Here is a 21,488-nt window from a genome sequence, read left to right on the forward strand (position 1 = left end):
TCCCATACCTATAAATGTGTGCCTCCAACCCACTCCCATTTCTGTTCGTCTTCCCTCTTGCTTACTTCGTTTTCCGTTTCTCGTGTTTCCTTCTCCTCTTATAATTGTCACGACATGTTCTTCCATTTTGATTTATTTACTGTGTAACATCGCCAACCTCAGAGAAGAGAGTAAATCAAATAAGCACACACACACACACACACACACACACACACACACACACACACACATACACACACACACACACACACACACACACACACAAAGCACCACCACCACCACCACCACCATACCACACCACAATGTAAACATAACCACTTTCGCAGCTTTCTTTCATCCCCCACAGCAGTCTGCCCTCAGTGAACACACAGACCCTCCCAGGGGGGGAGGACGAGGAGTGGGGGTGAGGGGGAGGGGGGGGGTGTTGGGAGGGTCCCATACCTCGACCACCGTCTTCACCAATTTCCGTCCCATTCAAGAACTGTTTGACGTTTTCAACAACGTTTCTTTGCATTTGCCTCGCGCGTTTTTTAGATTAACATTCCCTACACTTCCAAGCCACTGGCGCATGTTGACGTTGCTCACAGCCAGAACTGTCTGCCAGGCAGTTTCAGGGTGTTGGTCACTCTTGATGGGCAACGGTCTTGCTTGAAATACAGGTGTTATTCTTGATTGTGTGGTTGTGAGTTGTATATATAGTTTTTTTCCCGGGCTGTCCAGAGCCTGTTGTTAGCAATGTTTGTTGTCGTATCACTGTATTCACCCTGACTTGGCTCTGTGACACACCATCCATAGGGACTGCAGGTAGTGGAGAAATTCAGCCGACAGGCGTTTTTCCTTGTGAGGACTTCTGCAAATGCAGCACAGAAAGCCCGAAAAGCTGGCAGGTGATTAGAGTTCGTTCGCGGTGAATGGCGTAAAAATATCCATCTTGGATGTTCCAGCAACAATAAAATCAGGTCATTCTAATCCCCTGTTGACGGCGTGAAGGCAATCGCGGTAGCGTCATTTTGGACACACCAACATAACAGGTTAACGGCTACAGGTCCCATAGTCTTGTACGGCCATCGGGGCAGTGAATCGAAAATTCGCTGTGTTTCGGCCTCGGCAAAGGAAGGCGGGGCTCGCTCCTCTCCTTCCGTCGTTTTAACCTCTCCGAGCCGAAATCAGGTACGCGTTCACACCTGGGTAGAGTGAAGAAAATAGGAGTGAATTACTTTTCCCAAGGACACAACACCCCTCCGGAACGGGGCATCGAACACCGGCGCCTCCTCACCACCATCACCATGGCGAACTACGCTAGTCTCTGGACCAGCGGCTCCGACAAAGAGTTCCGACAGATGAGCCAGTTCGACAGCCTGCAGAGGCGGCGGCTGGGCCTGCAGATGGCAGCCATTCAGCGAGAGCACGCGCGGCACGTGAAGCGCGTGCGGGTGGAGATCCGCGAGGCGGGCACCCTGAGGAGACAGCTTGAGGAGGAGAAGGAACAGCGCGCGCGACACCTGCTGGGCACGTTCAGCAAGGTGCAGAAGCGGCGGCAGGCGACACACGACTGGAGGAGCGCTCACCAACGCCGCCTGAGCTCCGTGGGCGCTCCCAGCCTCACCTTCGACGTGCAGATCGGCGACGAGGACGCTCCGTGGGGAGGGCACAGGGGGAGGAGGGACTCCCAGCTGTCCACGTCCTCCAGGAGGAACAGCTCGGGCAGCTCTGTGGCCGCCCTCAGCACCCCCCGCCCCTCCCTGGCCAGCGTGTTGGGCCCCAAGACCGTCACCATCTCTCCACACCTCCCCCACAACCCAGGGCGGTCCGCGTCGCTGAAGAGGCTGCCTCCCATCGTGCGTCAGGTTGGTTTGTTTGCCGTTCTCTGTGTGTGTGTGTGTGTGTGTGTGTGTGTGTGTGTGTGTGTGTTTCTCTGTGTGTGTCTGTGTCTGTGTGTGTGTGTGTGTGTGTGTGTGTGTGTGTGATCATTAATTTTCTTGTTGTTGCTCCTGCTGCTGCTGTTGTTGTTTCCCTTCGTCTCTCTTGTCAAACAAATGACCACAATGTAAATATAAAATTTAAAGAAATAAAATAAGAAGGGAGAGAGTGAGAGAGAATAGACTGGGATAGAATAGAATAGAATAAAATAAAACAAATAAAACAGAATATAAATGGAAAAGGTCAACGATGCTGAAGACACCGGTGGTGATCGCCATATTGTCAATGACAAATCACGGTGTTTAATTCGCTGTGTCCTTTAAAGTTCATGATATTCTCTGGGGTACAGAAGAAATTTTCAAGTGCGTATGTTGCGTAGTGAAAAAAACAACACTTTTTGTGCAGCATGTGGCCCATGTCATATATTCTTTTTGCATCTATCTTTTTCGCGAGTCAGTTTGTCGTAAGGTATTGTATCTCTATCGTTCAGCGCTATGTTTTCGTACACTAAAAAAAAAAAATAATTAAAAAAATTAAAAAAAAAAAAAATTGCGAAGGGGAAAAATAGGAGAGGGGGCGTGGTTCTCAGGCCAGAAAAGAACTTTCTATTTTGGGTTCCAAGCCAGGCCAGTGAAGGGCTTCTTGTGTGGGGTTCCCATGCCAAAGGAGGGCTTCCTGGGTCGGGTTCCAAGGCCAGAAAAAGGGTTTTTGGGGCCGGCTTCCCAGGCCAGTAAAGGGCTTCGTGTGCTGGGTTTCCAGGCCAAAAAAGAGCTTCCTGGGTTCGGTTCCTAGGCAAGAAAAGGGTTTCCTGGGTTGGGTTCCAAGACCAGAAAATTGTCTCCTGGGTTGGGTTCCAAGACCAGAAAAGGGGCTTTCACGGTCGGGTTCCCATCAGTGCCAGAAAAGGGCTTCCTAAGTTGGGTTCCCAGGCCAGAAAAAGGGGGCTTTCAGGGTCGGGTTCCGAGACCAGAAAAGGGGCTTTCTGTTTGGGGTTCCCAGGCCAAAAGAAGGGCTTCCTGGGTTGGATTCCCAGGCCATTATCATCGTTGTCGTTGTTATTATTACTATCACTCTTGTTGCTGTTATCATTATCATCATGAAGGAAACCGGGGAACGGACAGGTGAGCAGGCGGCCTCCCGCAACAAGCGAGGCCAGAGAGCGGCCTCATCAGGGCCTGTGGCGGACAGGTGCGGCGGACGGGGCCCTGTGGCCAGGAGACAGGTGTTCTTCACACAGACGTTCCCCTTCGTGTACCACTCGGTGGGGGAGGCGGTGTGCCCACGATACAAGCTGTTCCTGCAGTACGAACAGTTCAAGGTTCGAAGCAGAGGGGGGCGAGGGGGGATGGGGGGGTCGGGGGGTGGGGGAGCGGTTGGGGAGGGAAGGCTGGGTGGGGGTGGGGGTGTGTAGGGTTGTTTGGGGCATGTTCTAGTTCCGTTTTGGAACTGTCTGGCTGTGTGTGTGTGTGTGTGTGTGTGTGTGTGTGTGTGTGTGTGTGTGTGTGTTCTGATTAAAAAAGTTTTTTTTATGTGTGTGATACGACATATATTTCAAAGACCAAACGGTGTGTGTTACTCATACAGACTGACTATTCATTCTTTTTTTTTTCTTTTTCTTTTTCTGATATGCTGCAAAGTTTGTCATATGCGCGCGCACGTGTGTGTGTGCACGCATGCGTATGTTTGTGTGTAAATGTTTGTGTGTGCACGCATGTGTGTAAGTGTTTGTGTGTGCACGTATGTGTGTGTATGTTTGTGTGTAAATGTTAGTGTGTGAATGTTTCTGTGCCATGCGAGCTCTCTTGTACATGCGTGCATGTTGTGTGTGTGACGTGCACAATGTGTCCATTACCATCCAGATACCTAATCCTGAACAAAACATCATTGACTAAACAGTGTACTACAATGTTGTATCTTCCAAATGGAGGAGCATTTGTACCTATATGAACCTTTGAATGAAACAAAACGTTGCATTTTTTACCCCAACATAAGCATTTGACAACATTACTTTAAACGCACTGGATACGTTAAATGCATTTCATCGCTGATTAAAAAAAAAAAAAAAATCACTAACCGAAACACACGTGACCATGTTCGTCTAAAATCACAACATGTGGACAGACGCTAAACTGAAGAACACACAGGACCATGTTCGTCTAAAACCACAGCATGTGGACAGACGTTAAACTGAAGTACACACGTGACCGTGTCACCGTGAACAGGTTGACCCCCTGCACCACAACACCAACGCACACCGCAGGAAGTCACGGACCTCTGTGCTGTCCCTCAGCCCCAGTGCCAATGATCGCAGGGCATCATCATCGTCGTCACCATCGCCATCATCGGGCAGACGACCTTCCTGGCTCCGTGCTGACCGGGCCAGCTTCCGGACAGTGGGAAGGGCAGTGGGCGTGGCTGGGATCTTCGGCAGTTTTGTGGGGGGTCAGTCGGACATGTAAGCCACAATTTCTTCGGAAAGAGCGCTTGTTGGAGAATTTTCGGGACAGGACTGTGGGGGTAAAGCATATGATGTAAGTATATATCTCAGTGGTGGTGAAGCACATGATGTAAGTATATATCTCAGTGGGGTAAAGCATATGATGTAAGTATATATCTCAGTGGGAGTCAAGCATATGATGTAAGTATATATCTCAGTGGGGTAAAGAATATGATGTAAGTATATATCTCAGTGGGGGTAAAGCATACGATGTAAGTATATATCTCAGTGGTGGTGAAGCACATGATGTAAGTATATCTCAGTGGGGTAAAGCATATGATGTAAGTATATATCTCAGTGGGGGTAAAGCATATGATGTAAGTATATCTCAGTGGGGGTAAAGCATATGATGTAAGTATATATCTCAGTGGGGGTGAAGCATATGATGTAAGTATATATCTCAGTGGGGGTAAGGTATATGATGTAAGTATATATCTCAGTGGTGGGGAAGCATATGATGTAAGTATATATCTCAGTGGGGGCAAAGCATATGATGTAAGTATATATCTCAGTGGGGTAAAGGTGTGACCAGGGATGTGTAGGGGAGTCCCCAGCCAATCTTTGGTGTGACCTTTCGAAGCGAAGAGAAAAACAACACGGAGCTGCATGACAATAGCGGCACTGTGGGCGGAACGCATACAACTGTAGATCCAACTGCAGAGTATGGGACTCGTGGTTGATCAGCCTTTGACTGTGGTTTCAATGAGGTGTCAAACATGACTGATTCATATATGCTTTACTAATCTGCTGTTGGGGAAAAAAAAAAAATCCTGAGCAGGTCCACGACCTTCGCATAAACCCAACGCACTGATCTAGCCTTGAGAACCTATCCTACATTTGTGTTAAACATTCGCATAAAATGAAATAAAATGAATCGACAAAACAAACAAACATGTGAATACATAACACGTGCATGCGAACAGGTTTGAAGCCTGGAATTTGGTTCCGAACTTTGTTGTTGTTTTGTCGGAAGTTTTTTTGTTGTTTATTTGTTTTTGTCCCCCCCACCCCCTCCCTCCCCCATCCCAATGGAAAAAATGAAATAAAATAAATCGACAAAACAAACATGTGAATACATAACACGTGCATGCGAACAGGTTTGAAGCCTGGAATTTGGTTCCGAACTTTGTTGTTTGTTTTGTTGGATGTTTTTTGTTGTTTATTTATTTTTGTCCCCCCCCCCTCCCCCATCCCAATGAAAAAATGAAATAAAATAAATCGACAAAACAAACAAACATGTGAATATATAACACATGCATGCGAAAATGTTCGAAGCCTGGAATTTGGTTCCGAACTTTGTTGTTGTTTTGTCGGAAGTTTTTTTTGTTGTTTATTTGTTTTTGTCCCCCCCCCTCCCCCATCCCAATGAAAAAATGAAATAAAATAAATCGACAAAACAAACAAACATGTGAATACATAACACATGCATGCGAAAATGTTCGAAGCCTGGAATTTGGTTCCGAACTTTGTTGTTGTTTTGTCGGAAGTTTTTTTGTTGTTTATTTGTTTTTGTCCCCCCCACCCCCCTCCCTCCCCCATCCCAATGAAAAAATGAAATAAAATAAATCGACAAAACAAACAAACATGTGAATACATAACACGTGCATGCGAACAGGTTTGAAGCCTGGAATTTGGTTCCGAACTTTGTTGTTTGTTTTGTTGGATGTTTTTTGTTGTTTATTTGTTTTTGTCCCCCCCACCCCCCTCCCTCCCCCATCCCAATGAAAAAATGAAATAAAATAAATCGACAAAACAAACAAACATGTGAATACATAACACATGCATGCGAACAGGTTTGAAGCCTGGAATTTGGTTCCGAACTTTGTTGTTGTTTTGTCGGAAGTTTTTTGTTGTTGTTTATTTGTTTTTGTCCCCCCCCCCATCCCCCACCCCACCCCACCCCACCCCACCCCACCCCAGCCCAGCCCAGCTCCCCTAAGCATTTATCACTCTTGGGGCCTGACCAGGCATTGGGTCTATGCGAAGGTCGAGCATCGACTTAGTATTTAAACAGACTGGTAATTTTTTCTGTTAATAACATTGTGATAAATTTCACCATCATCGACCACTGGTACACGATGTACATGATTTTTAACATTTTGTGGTATTTTTAGTTTGTGGACCTCAGCTGAGTGCAGGCCATAATGATTCCAGTTTATGTTTGGTATCCATGGAAACCATTCTTATTGTTCTTTCTTTCCTTTTTTCTCATTTTGTCGCATTGGCTCAACACTCCTTCATTGGTGGCTCCTTCCTTTTTTTTTTTTTTTAATTTTTTTTTTTAGTTTTCAACCACGTGTACAGTGCTTGTGTAGAGTTTGATGCATTTCTTTACTTGTGGCATGCAGGATTCACATCTGTCACTCTCATTGACATAAGAACTTTTATATTTACCAAATGCAATGTACCTACCTCTCTCTCTCTCTCAACAAATGAAAAGTGAAAGGTCCTTTGTTGGCATTCATGATCAGAGTTTACTTTTTCTGTCAATGAAACATGGCTTTAGTCACACAGGTGTGGATGGGAAATGGCTGCATGCAAAAAAAACCCAAAAAAACCAAATAACTAAGTATATAACTAAATAAATAAATAAAATAAAAATCCCATGGTGTTAGTTCTGTTTGTCGTGTCCATGGCAACAAAAGACCAAAACCTCCCATCATGGGAATTAACAAATAATGAGGCCAGGAGATGAAATGATTAACAAATAGTAAAGAGTGGTAACTCTCTCCATTACAGAAGGTACACAACTTCAAGTCAGTGATGCTCTCGCTACCGATTCAGCTAGCACACAGGTAAATAAAAGGTACATTGGAACAAACCCAGACACTTCCTCAAAAAGGAAGCGCCGGGCCTGTCCTTATACCGATCATTTGACATGTGTACACAGCAGCAAAGACAGAAGAAATGTACAAACACAAATTAGCTTTTATTCAAGACTGGCATAGCCTCTTTAATCCTGAACAAGCCACACAGAACACATGGACAATACAGAACAAACACATGGTTGCCTCGATGGTTTTTCAACTGTTAATTTCCAGTTTTAACTGTTCACATTCAGAGATGATATGTTCGGGGGTAATCTCACTGCCGCAAATGCAAGTCACATTTGAAGTATATTTTGTTTTTATGGCATCTAGTCGTAGTCTGTATATTAGACTGCCACACACACACGTGGACTGATGTTTGGAACGGCTGAAACAACTATCCGGTTCAAAGTGACAACGGGAATGGTTTTTCCCCTCCTACACCGGTTTTAACAACGTGATTTTCTTGCAGCACTTGGGGGTTCAGCCCAAAGATGTGACGAGTACACAAATCAATGCAATGCACAACCAAAAGCCATTGCTCTGTACCACACACCACCTTAGCGTTTTATTATACTTATGATTTTACATTCATGAGCCAGCAGTGAGCAGACAGGTCAGCTGTCACTCTCTGCTAGGAATCAGGTGAGGACAGCTCAGAACTGAATGTTCTAACGTTTGTGTCCACTTTTGTGTCCACTTATCCGGAGGAAACTTTACTGGTGCGCAAAAATTTTGGTCAATGTATACAAGGTATCCACTTACATGAGCTTAAACAACTATCCGGTTCAAAGTGACAACGGGAATGGTTTTTCCCCTCCTACACCGGTTTTAACAACGCGATTTTCTTGCAGCACTTGGGGGTTCAGCCCAAAGATGTGACGAGTACACAAATCAATGCAATGCACAACCAAAAGCCATTGCTCTGTACTACTTCTCTGTAGGCCACACACCACCTTAGCGTTTTATTGTACTTACAGTTGTGATTTTACATTCGTGAGCCAGCAGTGAGCAGACAGGTCAGCTGTCACTCTCTGCCAGGAATCAGGTGAGGAACTGAACTGAGAACTGAATGCTCTAACTTCTTTCTTCTTCTTCTTCTTCTGCGTTCGTGGGCTGCAACTCCCACGTTCAGTCGTATGCACACGATTGGGCTTTTACGTGTATGACTGTTTTTACCCCGCCATGTAGGCAGCCATACTCCGCTTTCGGGGGTGTGCATGCTGGGTATGTACTTGTTTCCATAACCCACCGAACGCTGACATGGGTTATAGGATCTTTAATGTGCGTATTTGATCTTCTGCTTGCATATATACATGAAGGGGGTTCAGGCACTAGCAGGTCTGCACATATGTTGACCTGGGAGATCGTAAAAATCTCCACCCTTCACCCACCAGGCGCCGTCACCGTGATTCGAACCCGGGACCCTCAGATTGACAGTCCAACGCTTTAACCACTCGGCTATTGCGCCCGTCTGAATGCTCTAACGTTTGTGTCCACTTATCCGGAGGAAACTTTACTGGTGCGCAAAAATTTTGGTCAATGTATACAAAGTATCCACTTACACGAGGTCAAGTTAAAGTGAAGAACATTTATAGAGATAAAGAATGCTACTGGCTGCGGGCAACCAAAGAATTGTATCAACTTACACAATGAAACAACTTAAGCGAGGTCGTCTTAATCATGGGCAAACACAAAACTCTAAATAAAACATCGAAACTCAGTGTGATGTACACATTTCATTTATTTCAAATTCACTCACTCACCTACTTTCTATTTCTTTCATTCACTTTCTCTCTCATTCTATCTCTCACTCTCTCTTTTCCTCCCTCTCTCACTGACACTCTCTTTCTCTCATTCACTCTCTCTTATTCTCACATACTCTCTCTCTCACTCTCACTACCTCTTTCTTTATGACCAGTCAGTTGTCTTGTCTCTCTCTCCAGCTGTTTCTGCATTGACCAGTCAGTTGTCATGTCTCACTCTCTCTCTCTCTCTCTCTCTCTCCAGCTGTCTCTGTAATGACCAGTCAGTTGTCTAGGCTCTCTCTCTAGCTGTCTCTGTACTGACCAGTCAGATGTCTTGTCTCTCTCTCTCTCCAGCTGTCTCTGTAATGACCAGTCAGTTGTCTTGTCTCTCCCTCTCCAGCTGTCTTTGTAATGACCAGTCAGTTGTCTTGTCTCTCTCTCTCTCTCTCCAGCTGTCTCTGTAATGACCAGTCAGTTGTCTTGTCTCTCTCTCTCTCTCTCCAGCTGTCTCTGTAATGACCAGTCAGTTGTCTTGTCTCTCTCTCCAGCTGTCTCTGTAATGACCAGTCAGTTGTCTTGTCTCTCTCTCCAGCTGTCTCTGTAATAAACAGTAAGTTGTCATGTCTCTCTCTCCAGCTGTCTGTGTAATGACCTTTCAGTTGTCTTGTCTGTCTCTCCAGCTGTCTGTGTAATGACCAGTCAGTTGTCTTGTCTCTCTCTCCAGCTGTCTCTGTAATAAACAGTAAGTTGTCATGTCTCTCTCTCCAGCTGTCTCTGTAATGACCAGTCAGTTGTCTTGTCTGTCTCTCCAGCTGTCTGTGTAATGACCAGTCAGTTGTCTTGTCTCTCTCTCCAGCTGTCTCTGTAATGACCAGTCAGCTGTCTTGTCTGTCTCTCCAGCTGTCTCTGTACTGACCAGTCAGTTGTCTTGTCTGTCGCTCCAGCTGTCTGTGTAATGACCGGTCAGTCGGTGTCCCAGGGTCAGTGCACCACAGTGAAGTAGGAAGAAAACAGCTCCTCCCCGCACTCTATGTCTCTGGTCGACACCAACACCACCAGCCGGGTCAGTCTGCAACACACACACACACACACACACACACACATGAACACACAACCATGCATATGTATACACACACAGAGTGACATACACAGAGTCACACACACACACACACACAAACACACACACTCACACACAAACAAGCACACACACACACACTCGCACACACACACACACACAGAGCGTCACAAGCATGAACGTAAATGTTCAACAATTTTCTACACTAAACCTCTTGAGTGCTGAAGCTTTGTGATATGAGATGAATTTGTTTAAAGTGATCTATTTTGTCATTTAGAGATAATGCTTTTTTTTTAAGTGAAAAGCATATGAACTCTATTTGAGAAAAAGCAGTGAATAAAGCGTTCATTATTAGCGGTAGTGGAAAGTGTGGTAGGAATTTGATGTGCTCTTTGTGTAACTTCATGAGGTGTAATTGATTTTGCTGATAAAATGCAATGCAGTCTTCCAGGAGAATAGGAGTCCAAACACATCACAGTCACGGACACCCTGACCTCTGTTATCTCAGTGAGCTGTCAGCCCTTCATGGACGAGCACACTTGTCATGAGGTTCATTTCACCCTTTGGTCCCATTCGGAGGATGACTAACAGCACAGCAATCAATACCGAAAACACTCAACAAAAAAACAGAAGATGCAGCAAATAAGAAGACACAAAACTGTAGAAGACAAACCACTCAAGTCTTAAAAAGGAAATAAAAAACAAAACAAAACTTTACAGGCATGCAAACATTTTTTTTTTTATTGGAAATAGCACTTCTCTTGGCACAAGACAACAAACTGTATAAATCAAACATGGACACTATCAATATTGCCTTAAAACACATTCTTACAGTTGCTGTTGTGACAAAAAACAATAAATTACAATACAATACACAACACGACAATACAGTACAATGATCATTGTAAAACACAAGATAGCACAATACAATACAACACAACACAACACATAGAAAGAACCTGACGGCTACCTTTCCTGTGGACTGGGACCATCCAGACTGCAGCTGTAGAACATGTCAGGCAAATAATGATGCACAGCAAACATAATTCAGTGCAACACGATATAACATAATACAATATAAACAAGAGAGGCAAGGCCTTCAAGACTCACTTGTGATAAATTACGTCCCCTAGCATTAATTACAGAGTAATTTCCCTTTTTTACTAACTGCACCAAAACGTTTGCAAAATAAATAAAAATTCCATGCTTAGCAAAAGAAGCTGTTTGAACAAAAAATGAAAATAATGACTCCTCTAGTTGTTGTGTCAGAATAAGAGGTCAAAGTGCCAAGTTTAGAGAATACAAAAAATATAAATATAACAGTAAATGCAGTTTGCATATAATTAGGCTTCTTTTTTTCTTTTTTTTGTGCCCATCCCAGAGGTGCAATATTGTTTTAAACAAGATGACTGGAAAGAACTGAATTTTTCCTATTTTTATGCCAAATTTGGTGTCAACTGACAAAGTATTTGCAGAGAAAATGTCAATGTTAAAGTTTACCACGGACACACAGACACACACACACACACACACAGACAACCGAACACCGGGTTAAAACATAGACTCACTTTGTTTACACAAGTGAGTCAATAATACAGCACAATACAGCGCAACACAACACAATACAAACAAAGATCTGACAGCTACCTTTCCTGTGGACTGGGCCTGTCAAGACTGCAGCTGTAGAATGTGTTGGGCAGATACTGATGCACAACACAACATATAACAACACAATACAATACAACACAGTGGTGTGTGTCCATCGAGATCGATGATGACCATCGTTGTCTTCCAGCTGGGGGATCGGGGGAGGGTGGTGGTGGGGGGGTGGGGGAGGGGGATGCTCATGAATCTATCTGTGAATGCGCAGATGGCTGAATAGTCCAATCTGCGCACGAAATGTTCGCTGACAGTTGGGGCAGACAAAGACAGGCATATCATTGTCAGGGAGCTTGTTTGCCCGTGACTTTCTGGCCTGCCTCTTCTGAACAGCTGCAGCAGTCCTGTTGGCCTCGCACAACTTGGCGCCTTTGTGCACAGCAGCGCGCCATTTGTCACGGTCTACTGCAGATTCCTCCCAGGAGTCAGGGTTGATATCAAACGCTTTCAGAGTATCTCTGAAGCGCTTCTTCTGACCTCCGTGTGATCTCTTCCCTTGTTGCAGCTCGCCATAGAAGAGCCTTTTGGGCAGCCGATGGTCTGGCATGCGCGCCACATGTCCAGCCCAGCTGTGTACAACACAACACAATACAAAGAAAGAACCTGACACCCACCTTTCCTGTGGACGGTGTCTTGTCAGACTGCAGCTGTAGAATGTGTTGGGCAGATACTGAAGCACACCACAAAACAACATAATACAACACAACACAAAACAATGCAATACAATAGAATACAACAAAATACAATATAATACAACACAATACAATGCAATACAAACAAAGAACCTGACCTGTGCTGGTCGGGTATATTCCCAGGGACCACTACGGTAGCTGGATTGGCTAAACTGGAGATGCGAACACACCAGTGGACTGCGCCCCATCTCCCCTATCAGTTAACAGAACATCCCTCGGTAGCCCAGCTAAATTGCGCCAAACAGCAACCTCCCACAACACAACAATTTTCATCAGCATACTGATGTTGGTCGTTAAGTGGAGGAAGAAAAAGAAGAAGCAGCAACCTCCCACAACACAACAATTTTCATCAGCATACTGATGTTGGTCGTTAAGTGGAAGAAGAAAAAGAAGAAGCCAGCTACCTTTCATGTGGACTGAGCCTGTCCAAACTGGAGCTGTAGAACGTGTTGGGCAGATACTGACGAAGGTGGAGGGGAAAATCGGCAGGCACGTCAAACTCCTGGTATGCCACATTGGCTGGGTTTTCTGTGGGCGTCAGGGGGATGGAAAACTGCTGGTTAATTAATGCAAGGCGTGTGTGTGTGCAGCAGTTTCAATTAATGCAAGGTGTGTGTGTGTATGTGTGTGCATACATGTGTGTGTGTGAGAGAGAGAGAGAGCAAGAGAGAGGGGAGAGAGACAGGGAGAAAGAGAGAGAGAGAGCAACAGAGAGTGTGTGTGTGTGGTGTGAGAGAGAGAGAAGGAGAATGAATGAATGAATGAATGGTTTATTCATTTATAGGCCATTGCCCCTTATGAAAGGGTGTCACAATTTCTTCATAAACATTGCATCGTGCATTGAAAAATGACATTCGTTCAGATAATATAAATATAACATACCTTAATTTTAAGTAATATTTATGTCCTCACCTTAGTAATACATAATGCACATCATGAAACATATTGTATTCAAATGACATTTATACACTTAAATGATATATGATATACGCTAAATGATAACTCTTACATGCGTAGCTAATGACACTCAGTTACGTTATACACATCGTCCGTATGTAGTCGTTACTGGATACACTAAGACATAAGAACAGATCGGAGCTTAAACGATTTATACAGATAAATTGATAGGTTTCTAATAGTTTGTTCATGCGCTGATGCCATAAGTAACGACAGTCTAAACTGACTTGGGAACTTAAAATATTTCAATGGTATGTACTGTACTCTTAAATTATACAAGACAGGGCAGGACAGAACAAAATGCACCTCATTTTCTTTCTCCATCTGGCAAAGTGGACATAATAAGTCAGCCTCGTTCTGCATTCTATAACGATAACTATGTTCAGCAATATCGGAAATGCCCAGTCTGAATCTTGTCATTGTATACCTTAAATATCTATCTAGATTCATTAGTAAATATGTTTTGATATCAGGTATAGTGCAAAAAGTTCTGTAAACATTAAATCTTTCACTATTTTTTACATGAAAGTCCCATTCTTGCCATCTGCACAGAATTAACCTTTCCTTGAAAACCCGAAGAAACTCATCAATCCCTTCCACACCTTGGTTAAGCCATACATAACCAAAACCAAACATGAACAACTTAGAACGTATGTTAGTAGCCCAGTTTGTTTTACCACGTGCATCAAGATCGAATAACATTTTGTAGGCTTTGTGAGGTAATCTAGACTCATGCATTCTTACTAATTTTAGCCAGTATTTAATGCACTTCATAACTGAATTTATATAAATAGGATACCTGTTTGTTTCTCCATATACAAAATCATTAGGTGTTCGGAGAGAGAAGGAGAGAGAGTGAGAGAGAAAGAGAAAGAGAGAGAGAGCACACACACACATGCATGCATACACACAGCATTACTGGCATCAGTTTGCACAATGAATATATCTACCAAGGTCAGGGAGGCAATTGTTATCTTGCATAAAGGATGCAGTTTGCATTTTGGGGAATGTATTTCTGACGTAAATCGTTTTATGTGTCACAGTGGAAAAGAAAATGCAATTCTGTTTCAACAACATTGCTGCACAGTGAGCACATGAGATCTGTGTGTGAGTGAGAGAGAGAGAGAGAGAGAGAGAGAGAGACAGAGACAGAGAGAGAAAGAAAGAGAAAGAAAGAGAGAGAGTGTGTGTGTATGTGTGTGCACACACACCACTGTCAATGCATGCATGTGCAAGCCAATTTCATTTCAAGTCTATAACAAAAGGTAACATGAAACAACACAGATAACAAACTGAACCTTTGAAAAAAAAAAAAAAAAAAACACAAAAAACTTCAAAAGAACCCCTCAAGGCCAAGAGAGTGGGGATATAATTTGGGCAAGACATTCTCCACTATAATCAAATGCTAGCTCAGATAGTCAGGACAGCAGTTGCCTCCTCTGCTGTTCTGATGGTCATAGTCGGACACAACTGACTACAATACATGCACATGACAGACATCCACCTGCCTTTGTTGTGGTTGTTGACATACTGTCCCACAGCCAGGGGATTGAGGGGCTGGTCAGTCAGCCAGCTTTCATCACACAGGGGGTAGGGCCCCACTCGATCCCGCCCATAACACGACCTGACAAAACCAAACAGGTACAGAACATGTATATATATATATGCATGACCCCTGTTACTAGTAATAAGAATGAAGGCAATACGAGTAACACTGCTTGAATGTTCTCATTCTAACTGACATTCACTCAGCTCATGCAGATTTAGTGAGTTTCAGTTTCAGTAGCTCAAGGAGGCATCACTGCGTTCAGACAAATCCATATACGCTACACCACATCTGCCAAGCAGATGCCTGACCAGCAGCGTAACCCAACGCGCTTAGTCAGGCCTTGAGAAAAAAAAGAAGAAAAAAAAGGGGTGAATAAATAATAGATAAATACATTTAAAAAAAATAACTACTACCACTACTAATAATATGTATAAGGCGCAAAAACTTGATGAAGTCAACTATAAGCGTACATAAATAAATAATAATTATAATATAAAAAAAAGTAGTAGTAGTAATAATAATAATAATAATAATAATAATAATGAGCCACGACAGTGTAATGGGTAAGACAGTTTCTTCTCACCCGAACATGCGGGGTTCGAATATGCAGATTTAGTGAACAAGATGCTATATACCACTGTGGCTACACACAGAAGAATGGTTTGTGTTCGGATACATGTGAGGAGCGAGCTGTCTCACCTTCAGGCACTCTTTGTGCGACAGCATTCTATTCCTAATTTTGTGGTCATTTTGAGGGTTGCTGGGTAAGCATATAAACTGCCAAGCATAAGCACTTGCCTAGTTGTCAGCTGTAACAACAAGGATACAAGGAATTCTATTCGCTAGGACTCTGAGCAAATCACATGGCTTGGAACCTGTTTCCTTTTTTGCTGAGTAATAATGTAACACAGATAATCATCCTGACAACCTTCTGTCAGACAGTTCAGTTCAGAGGCACAAACTTCAGCACACACTAAAAGAAAAGCATGTGATTGTGCAGATGATTAACTCTCTCCGGACGAAGGAATGCTCACGCATTCCTACACAAAGCGTATTCGGATTCGGACAAAGGAATGGAATAGCATTCTCCAAAAGTAAAATTCCATCATGCGCTGTCGTGCCAGCCTGTTAGCAAAGCGGGCTCTTCTCAGAATGTTGTGAAGCGAACAAGGCAGTGACAGCAACGTTTTAGGGTTGCCGAAGTACTTGAAATGCTACAAACTGAAGGGTCAGACACTGAAGAGGTGGATGATGACGAAGAAGAAAGCAAATTTAATGCAGAAAGCGAGTATGGGTATGGTGATTCGGGGTGAAAAATTGGCAGTATTTTCTACATATGGCAAAACTGTAAAAATAAGATGAGAAATTTGATTTTTTTTATATGTAATAGCTCAACACGTAATAAACCAGTTCTGAAAGTTTCATTTTCTTACACACTATTTTGTATTTTTTGTAATTTTTTTCCAAACCCTTAAAAATGGGCCGTCTGTGGGGAAAAGCAAGAGAGAAAACTTGTCGTCCCGAGTAAGTTAAAAATGACTGAAAGGTGGAAAGGCAAAGGACGCAGAAAAGAAAGAAGGCAGAAAAGACAACAGAAGGACGCCAAACCCGGACGGATAGCTAGGACCCAGCCCTTCGAACCACACCAACATTTTGGGGTTAAGACCACAGCCCTGAACAACTTGATCTTAGGGGCTTCAGCCATCAGGTCATTCATCCCCACCCAGCAATGCAGAAAATAAATAAATAAATAAATAAATAAATAAACAAACAAATAGATAAATACATAAATGAATAAATAAATAACATGCAAGCAACAGAGAGCAGGAATTTTCACATGCAAGTTTTTACATGTGGGGATGCTCTAGTTGATATAATGTAAAAACTGCCCATGGACACTTCATGGTGTGGAAGGCTGTAAAATGCTTACAGACAGCTACATTTCACATTCACAGCTAAGTTTCAGCTTCCATACACTTCATATAATCATAGCCTAAACTCTTTATTATGTTTATTCCTTCGGCTTTTTTTTGTTTGTTTTTTTAATGTGTATTTGTTTGGATTTTTTGGCATCTAAAAAAGCTCATCATCTGTCACAATGGATTGATGAACTGTATCTTAGTCCTCATTGGATGTTACTGTTTGTTCATACTATTTACAGTATTTTGTATAGTCTTTGCAAAATTTTGAAAAAAAAAACCCATTAAAAAAAGCAAAACAAAACAATCTTAGTTGAAAGAATGGCAGTATATTTCAGTTATGTTAAAGGTTAAGGTCTTTCGGATGAGATGATAAACCAAGGTCCCATGTGCAGCATGCACTTAGCGCACGTAAAAGAACCCACGGCAACAAAAGGGTTGTTCCTGGCAAAATTCTGTAGAAAAATCCACTTCGATAGGAAAAATAAATAACACTGCATGCAGGAAAAAAAAAAAAGGGTGGCGCGGTAGTGTAGCGACGCGCTTTCCTTGGGGAGAGCAGCCCGAATTTCACGCAGAGAAATCTGTTGTGATACAAAGAAATACACATACAAACGTTACAGGTCCCACAGCCTTTTTCACCCACCAAGGAAGAAATAGGAATGAGGGTGCCAAATCCCCTCCTTCCATCATTTTAAACCTTCCCCAACTGAAATCAGGTACCTATTTAGGCAATATTAACATTTTTACCCGTCCACTCTTCGATGTTGAAGTCAGATATACAATCTACCCAGATGGGTATACCTGTTTCTGACGAATGTGTCCACCATCTCTGGTTCGACATTCTTATATTCTAATTAACATTTTCACCCGTCGGCAGTACAAAACATACGTGAAAAACTCCAAAACGGGTGAAAATGTTAATTAGAATACAAGAATGTTGAACCAGAGATGGTGGACAAGTTTGTCAGAAATAGGTATACCCATTTGGGTAGATTTTATTTCTGACTTCAACATCTAAGAGTGGATGGGTAAAAATGTTAATATAGCCCTATTTACATGTGGGTGGAGTGAGAAAATTTGGAGTAAAATACCTTTCCAAACACAACACCATGCCAAAATGGGGCCTCAAACCCTGATCAGTGACCAAGGAATACTACCTGTACAGGAACTTGGAGATACACTTGTCGTTGCCGTCAACAAGCAGTGAGTCGATGCATCGGAAAATAAATGGATTCCCAAGACTCTGGAAAAGGATTGGTTCGTAGTTCTCATAAATCAGACCTGCAAATTAAACAAAACATTATAAAAACATACACGATTCAAACAACGCTTTTGTGGATTTCATAAATGAAGACCTGCAAATAATGGAAAATAAAAGCGCACATGAATCAAACAGTGTGTTCAATGCTGCTCTCTGTGGTATTTCCAAATTTCCATCACCAAGAAGGTATTACTCTCTTCATGCCTGTCAAATGCAGTATACATGTCTGAAAAGTTAGGTCAAGAGATTACCAGTCCTCTACAGCATTTCATGGCCACTGGGGGGCAGTAATTTCATGTTCACTCTGTCAGGGGCTCAGCACATGAAGGCTGGGCCCAATCCTCTCCTTTCATCACTTGTAACCTTTCCAGACTGAAGTCAAGTTCTCATTCACACCTGGGTGGAATGAGGAAAACTGGAGTCAAGTGCCTTTCCCCAGGACACACAACCATGCTGAAACAGGGCCATGAACTCTTTTCACTGTGAACACTGGATGAGAAGCCCAACGCCTAAATAATTCTGTCAAGGCACACCCCAGATACTTGACCGACTCAGAATAAGACAAGGTTGTTGTGACATTGTCTCAAAAATTCTCCATGTCAGAGTCATCTCTTCTCTCTCTCTCTCTCTTATTTTTATTTTTTATTTTTCTTCTTCTTTTTTTATGGAAATTTTTAATTAAGTGTGTGTTATTTACTTTTCTCTAAATATTATCAGTATTTACAAGAAATATGGCTCAGTTACAATCATCAGAGAACAGAATTTAAATGACAAAAATAAAATGTACTGGCAACCAACATGCATCATGTAAAAATTACAAGAAGACAATTATTTTGAATTTCATGGAGTAGTGTATTTTTTTCCAAGGAGTAGTGTTTTTTTTTCTATGTGTGTGGGGTTTTTTGTTTGTTTGTTTGTTTTTTGTTTTTTTGTGTGTTTTTGTGTGTGTGTGTGTGTGTGTGTGTGTGTGTGTGTGTGTGTGTGTGTGTGTGTGTGTGTGTGTGTGTGTGTGTGTGTGTGTGTGTGTGTGCGTGCGTGCGTGCGTGCGTGCGCGCTCCCATTGCATAGAAACATTCTTTTTTTTTCTTTTACATGATACACAGGGTGATTGCAGGTGGTGGAGGAACAGGTTGTATCATATTTCGTATGTTTTGAGTGTGCTACACTTTTTAAAAAAATGTATCTATCTCAAGCTAACTTGTCGTCCACAAGCCAGTTTTCCTAGTATTTTTAATAGGACATTAAACTGATTTAACTGATTGATTGATTGCGCTTAATATGTTCAGTGTTATGTGTAACTGACCCAAGAGAAAAAAATTTCTGTGAGTTTACAGATAATAACGTTATCTTATCTTGTCATACCTTAAACTAAAGCAAAAGACAAAAACAGACCTGGATAAAGAGATGTCATCACTCCTTTGGGAATCCTGCCATCAGTGACCGCCACCCCCCTGCCCCCTCCAGCAATAGAGCTGACACGTCGCTGCACTGTGAATCCCATCACTTCCCTCATCACGCCAAGGTTGTGATCAGCGAGGCGCGGTGAGCCATGACCGTGTCTGGACACAGCTGTCTGACCGGCACCATTACAGCACTTGTGGAAGGCAGAGAGAAGCCCAGTGAGTGTGTCGAGGATGTAGGCATCTGAAGCCAGCTTGTCTGTTGCACCTTTTGGTACAGACCGTACGCTTCTGTAAAAGACCATTTCAGGGGTTATTGAGACATTTCATATCACAAGGACAAATCTTTATTTTAAAAATCAAAATGTATTAGTTACATAATAGCCTGGGGTTTTCCAGTAGTGTGCAAGACAAACTGACCATGGAATAGTTATTGTTGTGAAAGTATGTGAACAAAGAAGCTTTTTGTTTCATTTGGTTTGGTTGATTTATACATATATATTTATTATTTTTTATCATTACTTCTTTAATAGTTTTTTTGTTAGAAGCAAAGAATTTTAAATCAAGTATAAAATATGAAAAACAAGCTTATAAAGAAATTACACAAAACCTTTCATTAAAATGGTAGTGTTTGCTGCTTGCAAATCAAAGAACACTGTATTGCAATGATCACAAATGAATCTCCCCCAAATTATAAATTAAACTGAAATACAGACATAGACAGTGACACGCACACACACACACACACACACACACACACACACACCTGTTCTTACTGAAAGAGCAAAAGTTACTGCATTTTGTTGATCGTATTTTTCTTTGATTGTCATTTCTGTTTAGAATCTTCAGGTATAGGACTAAGACATGGTTATGTTTGAGTTGTTTCTTTAGTTCCTGGATAACATTTATATGGGAAATAAGTAACTTCAAACAGTTGTCAATAACCCACTGTCCTTTCAAAAAAAGGAGACATTTCCACAATTTTAACTAAGGACATCTCCACTTTTTCAATGATTCAGAAAACGTGTGTCTAACAAAAACAACAAACACCCCCCCCCCCCCCACCCCCCAAAAAAACCCAAAAAAACCAAACAAAACAAAACAACAATACACTTGCTCGTTGTTAAGAATTAACGGTAACCTTCTGCTCACGTCCCTGTGGTAGTGTCAGTGTTGTGAAAAATGTTATACCTCTCATTCTCGATAACTATCAACCATCAGAACTGTAGTGAACACGAATTATGAAGCGTTTGGCCTTTAAGCTGAGAACAAAGAAAAGTCTAAAGCTTCTAGACGGACTACAAGTTACACAAACAAGGAGCAACAAGTTGGTTTACTGATGGGAGGCAACAAATGAAATTCAAAGGCATGACTCTGTCAAGGACTAGCTATCAAGTGAAATCGATTGATCAAAATGCAGTACCGGTCTTTCAAATTGAGAGCAATCCAGGGCACAAATCTGTAACGATACTGCTTCCATTTTTTAAGTAGCCGTTCCATGGAAAAGAAACTAAATACACATTCATCAAACGCAATCATTTACTGCAGACGACACTATCAGAACAGAAACGAAAGTTGTAAAAGTCGCCATAATAGGACAGGAAGGAGTACTCTCGTTTCACTTATTTTGATTGGATGAAAAAATTGCTTAGTAGTTATACATTTAGTAACTACTCAGTAGATTGATTGGAATAGAACACAGACTCTGTATCTATAATCTTTGTTTGAAAAGATTTTTTTTTTAACATTTAAAAAAGGTGTGCAAAATGAAATATCATTGATGTGCATGTGCATACGTGTATGTGCGTACGTGTGCATGTGTGTTCAAAGTTAATGGTGTTCAATTCAAAATTGAAAATAACTAAATTTCCGTGAATAGTATGTAGAGCCTCAGTGTATGACTGATGCACAGCCTCAGCGGCATGAAATACGTTGAAGTGCAAATGTCGTATCAATGTTAGTTGTATAGCCTAATGTGTCAAACGTGCATGCAAACACACA

General features: G+C 42.3%; 1 protein-coding gene across 1 annotated transcript; it reads right to left on the reverse strand.

Annotated features, from left to right (window-relative positions):
- Nucleotides 1-6,892: 6,892 nt before the first annotated feature.
- Nucleotides 6,893-21,075, reverse strand: LOC143294692 (SET domain-containing protein 9-like). Its single transcript, XM_076606093.1, has 6 exons — nt 20,911-21,075; nt 19,480-19,778; nt 17,984-18,107; nt 14,864-14,979; nt 12,803-12,926; nt 6,893-10,041 (listed from the first exon to the last, which is right to left on the reverse strand). The coding sequence occupies exons 1-6, from the start codon at nt 21,024-21,026 to the stop codon at nt 9,954-9,956; spliced, it is 867 nt and encodes a 288-aa protein (XP_076462208.1). The 5' UTR covers nt 21,027-21,075; the 3' UTR covers nt 6,893-9,953.
- Between the last annotated feature and the right edge of the window lie 413 nt (nt 21,076-21,488).

The sequence above is a fragment of the Babylonia areolata genome, chromosome 20 (assembly GCF_041734735.1).
Source record: "Babylonia areolata isolate BAREFJ2019XMU chromosome 20, ASM4173473v1, whole genome shotgun sequence".
NCBI lineage: Eukaryota > Metazoa > Mollusca > Gastropoda > Neogastropoda > Buccinidae > Babylonia > Babylonia areolata.

Bases quoted from the DNA above. Each gene is read 5' to 3' on its own strand.
- LOC143294692 (XM_076606093.1), bottom strand. From the start codon at position 21,026: ATGATTGCGTTTGATGAATGTGTATTTAGTTTCTTTTCCATGGAACGG. The intron at 18,108-19,479 runs GTCTGTTTTTGT...TTTAATTTGCAG, and splicing joins GATGACATCTCTTTATCCAG to GTCTGATTTATGAGAACTAC. The intron at 10,042-12,802 runs GTAGCTGGCTTC...TGTGTGTTGCAG, and splicing joins AGGCTCAGTCCACATGAAAG to ACTGACCCGGCTGGTGGTGT.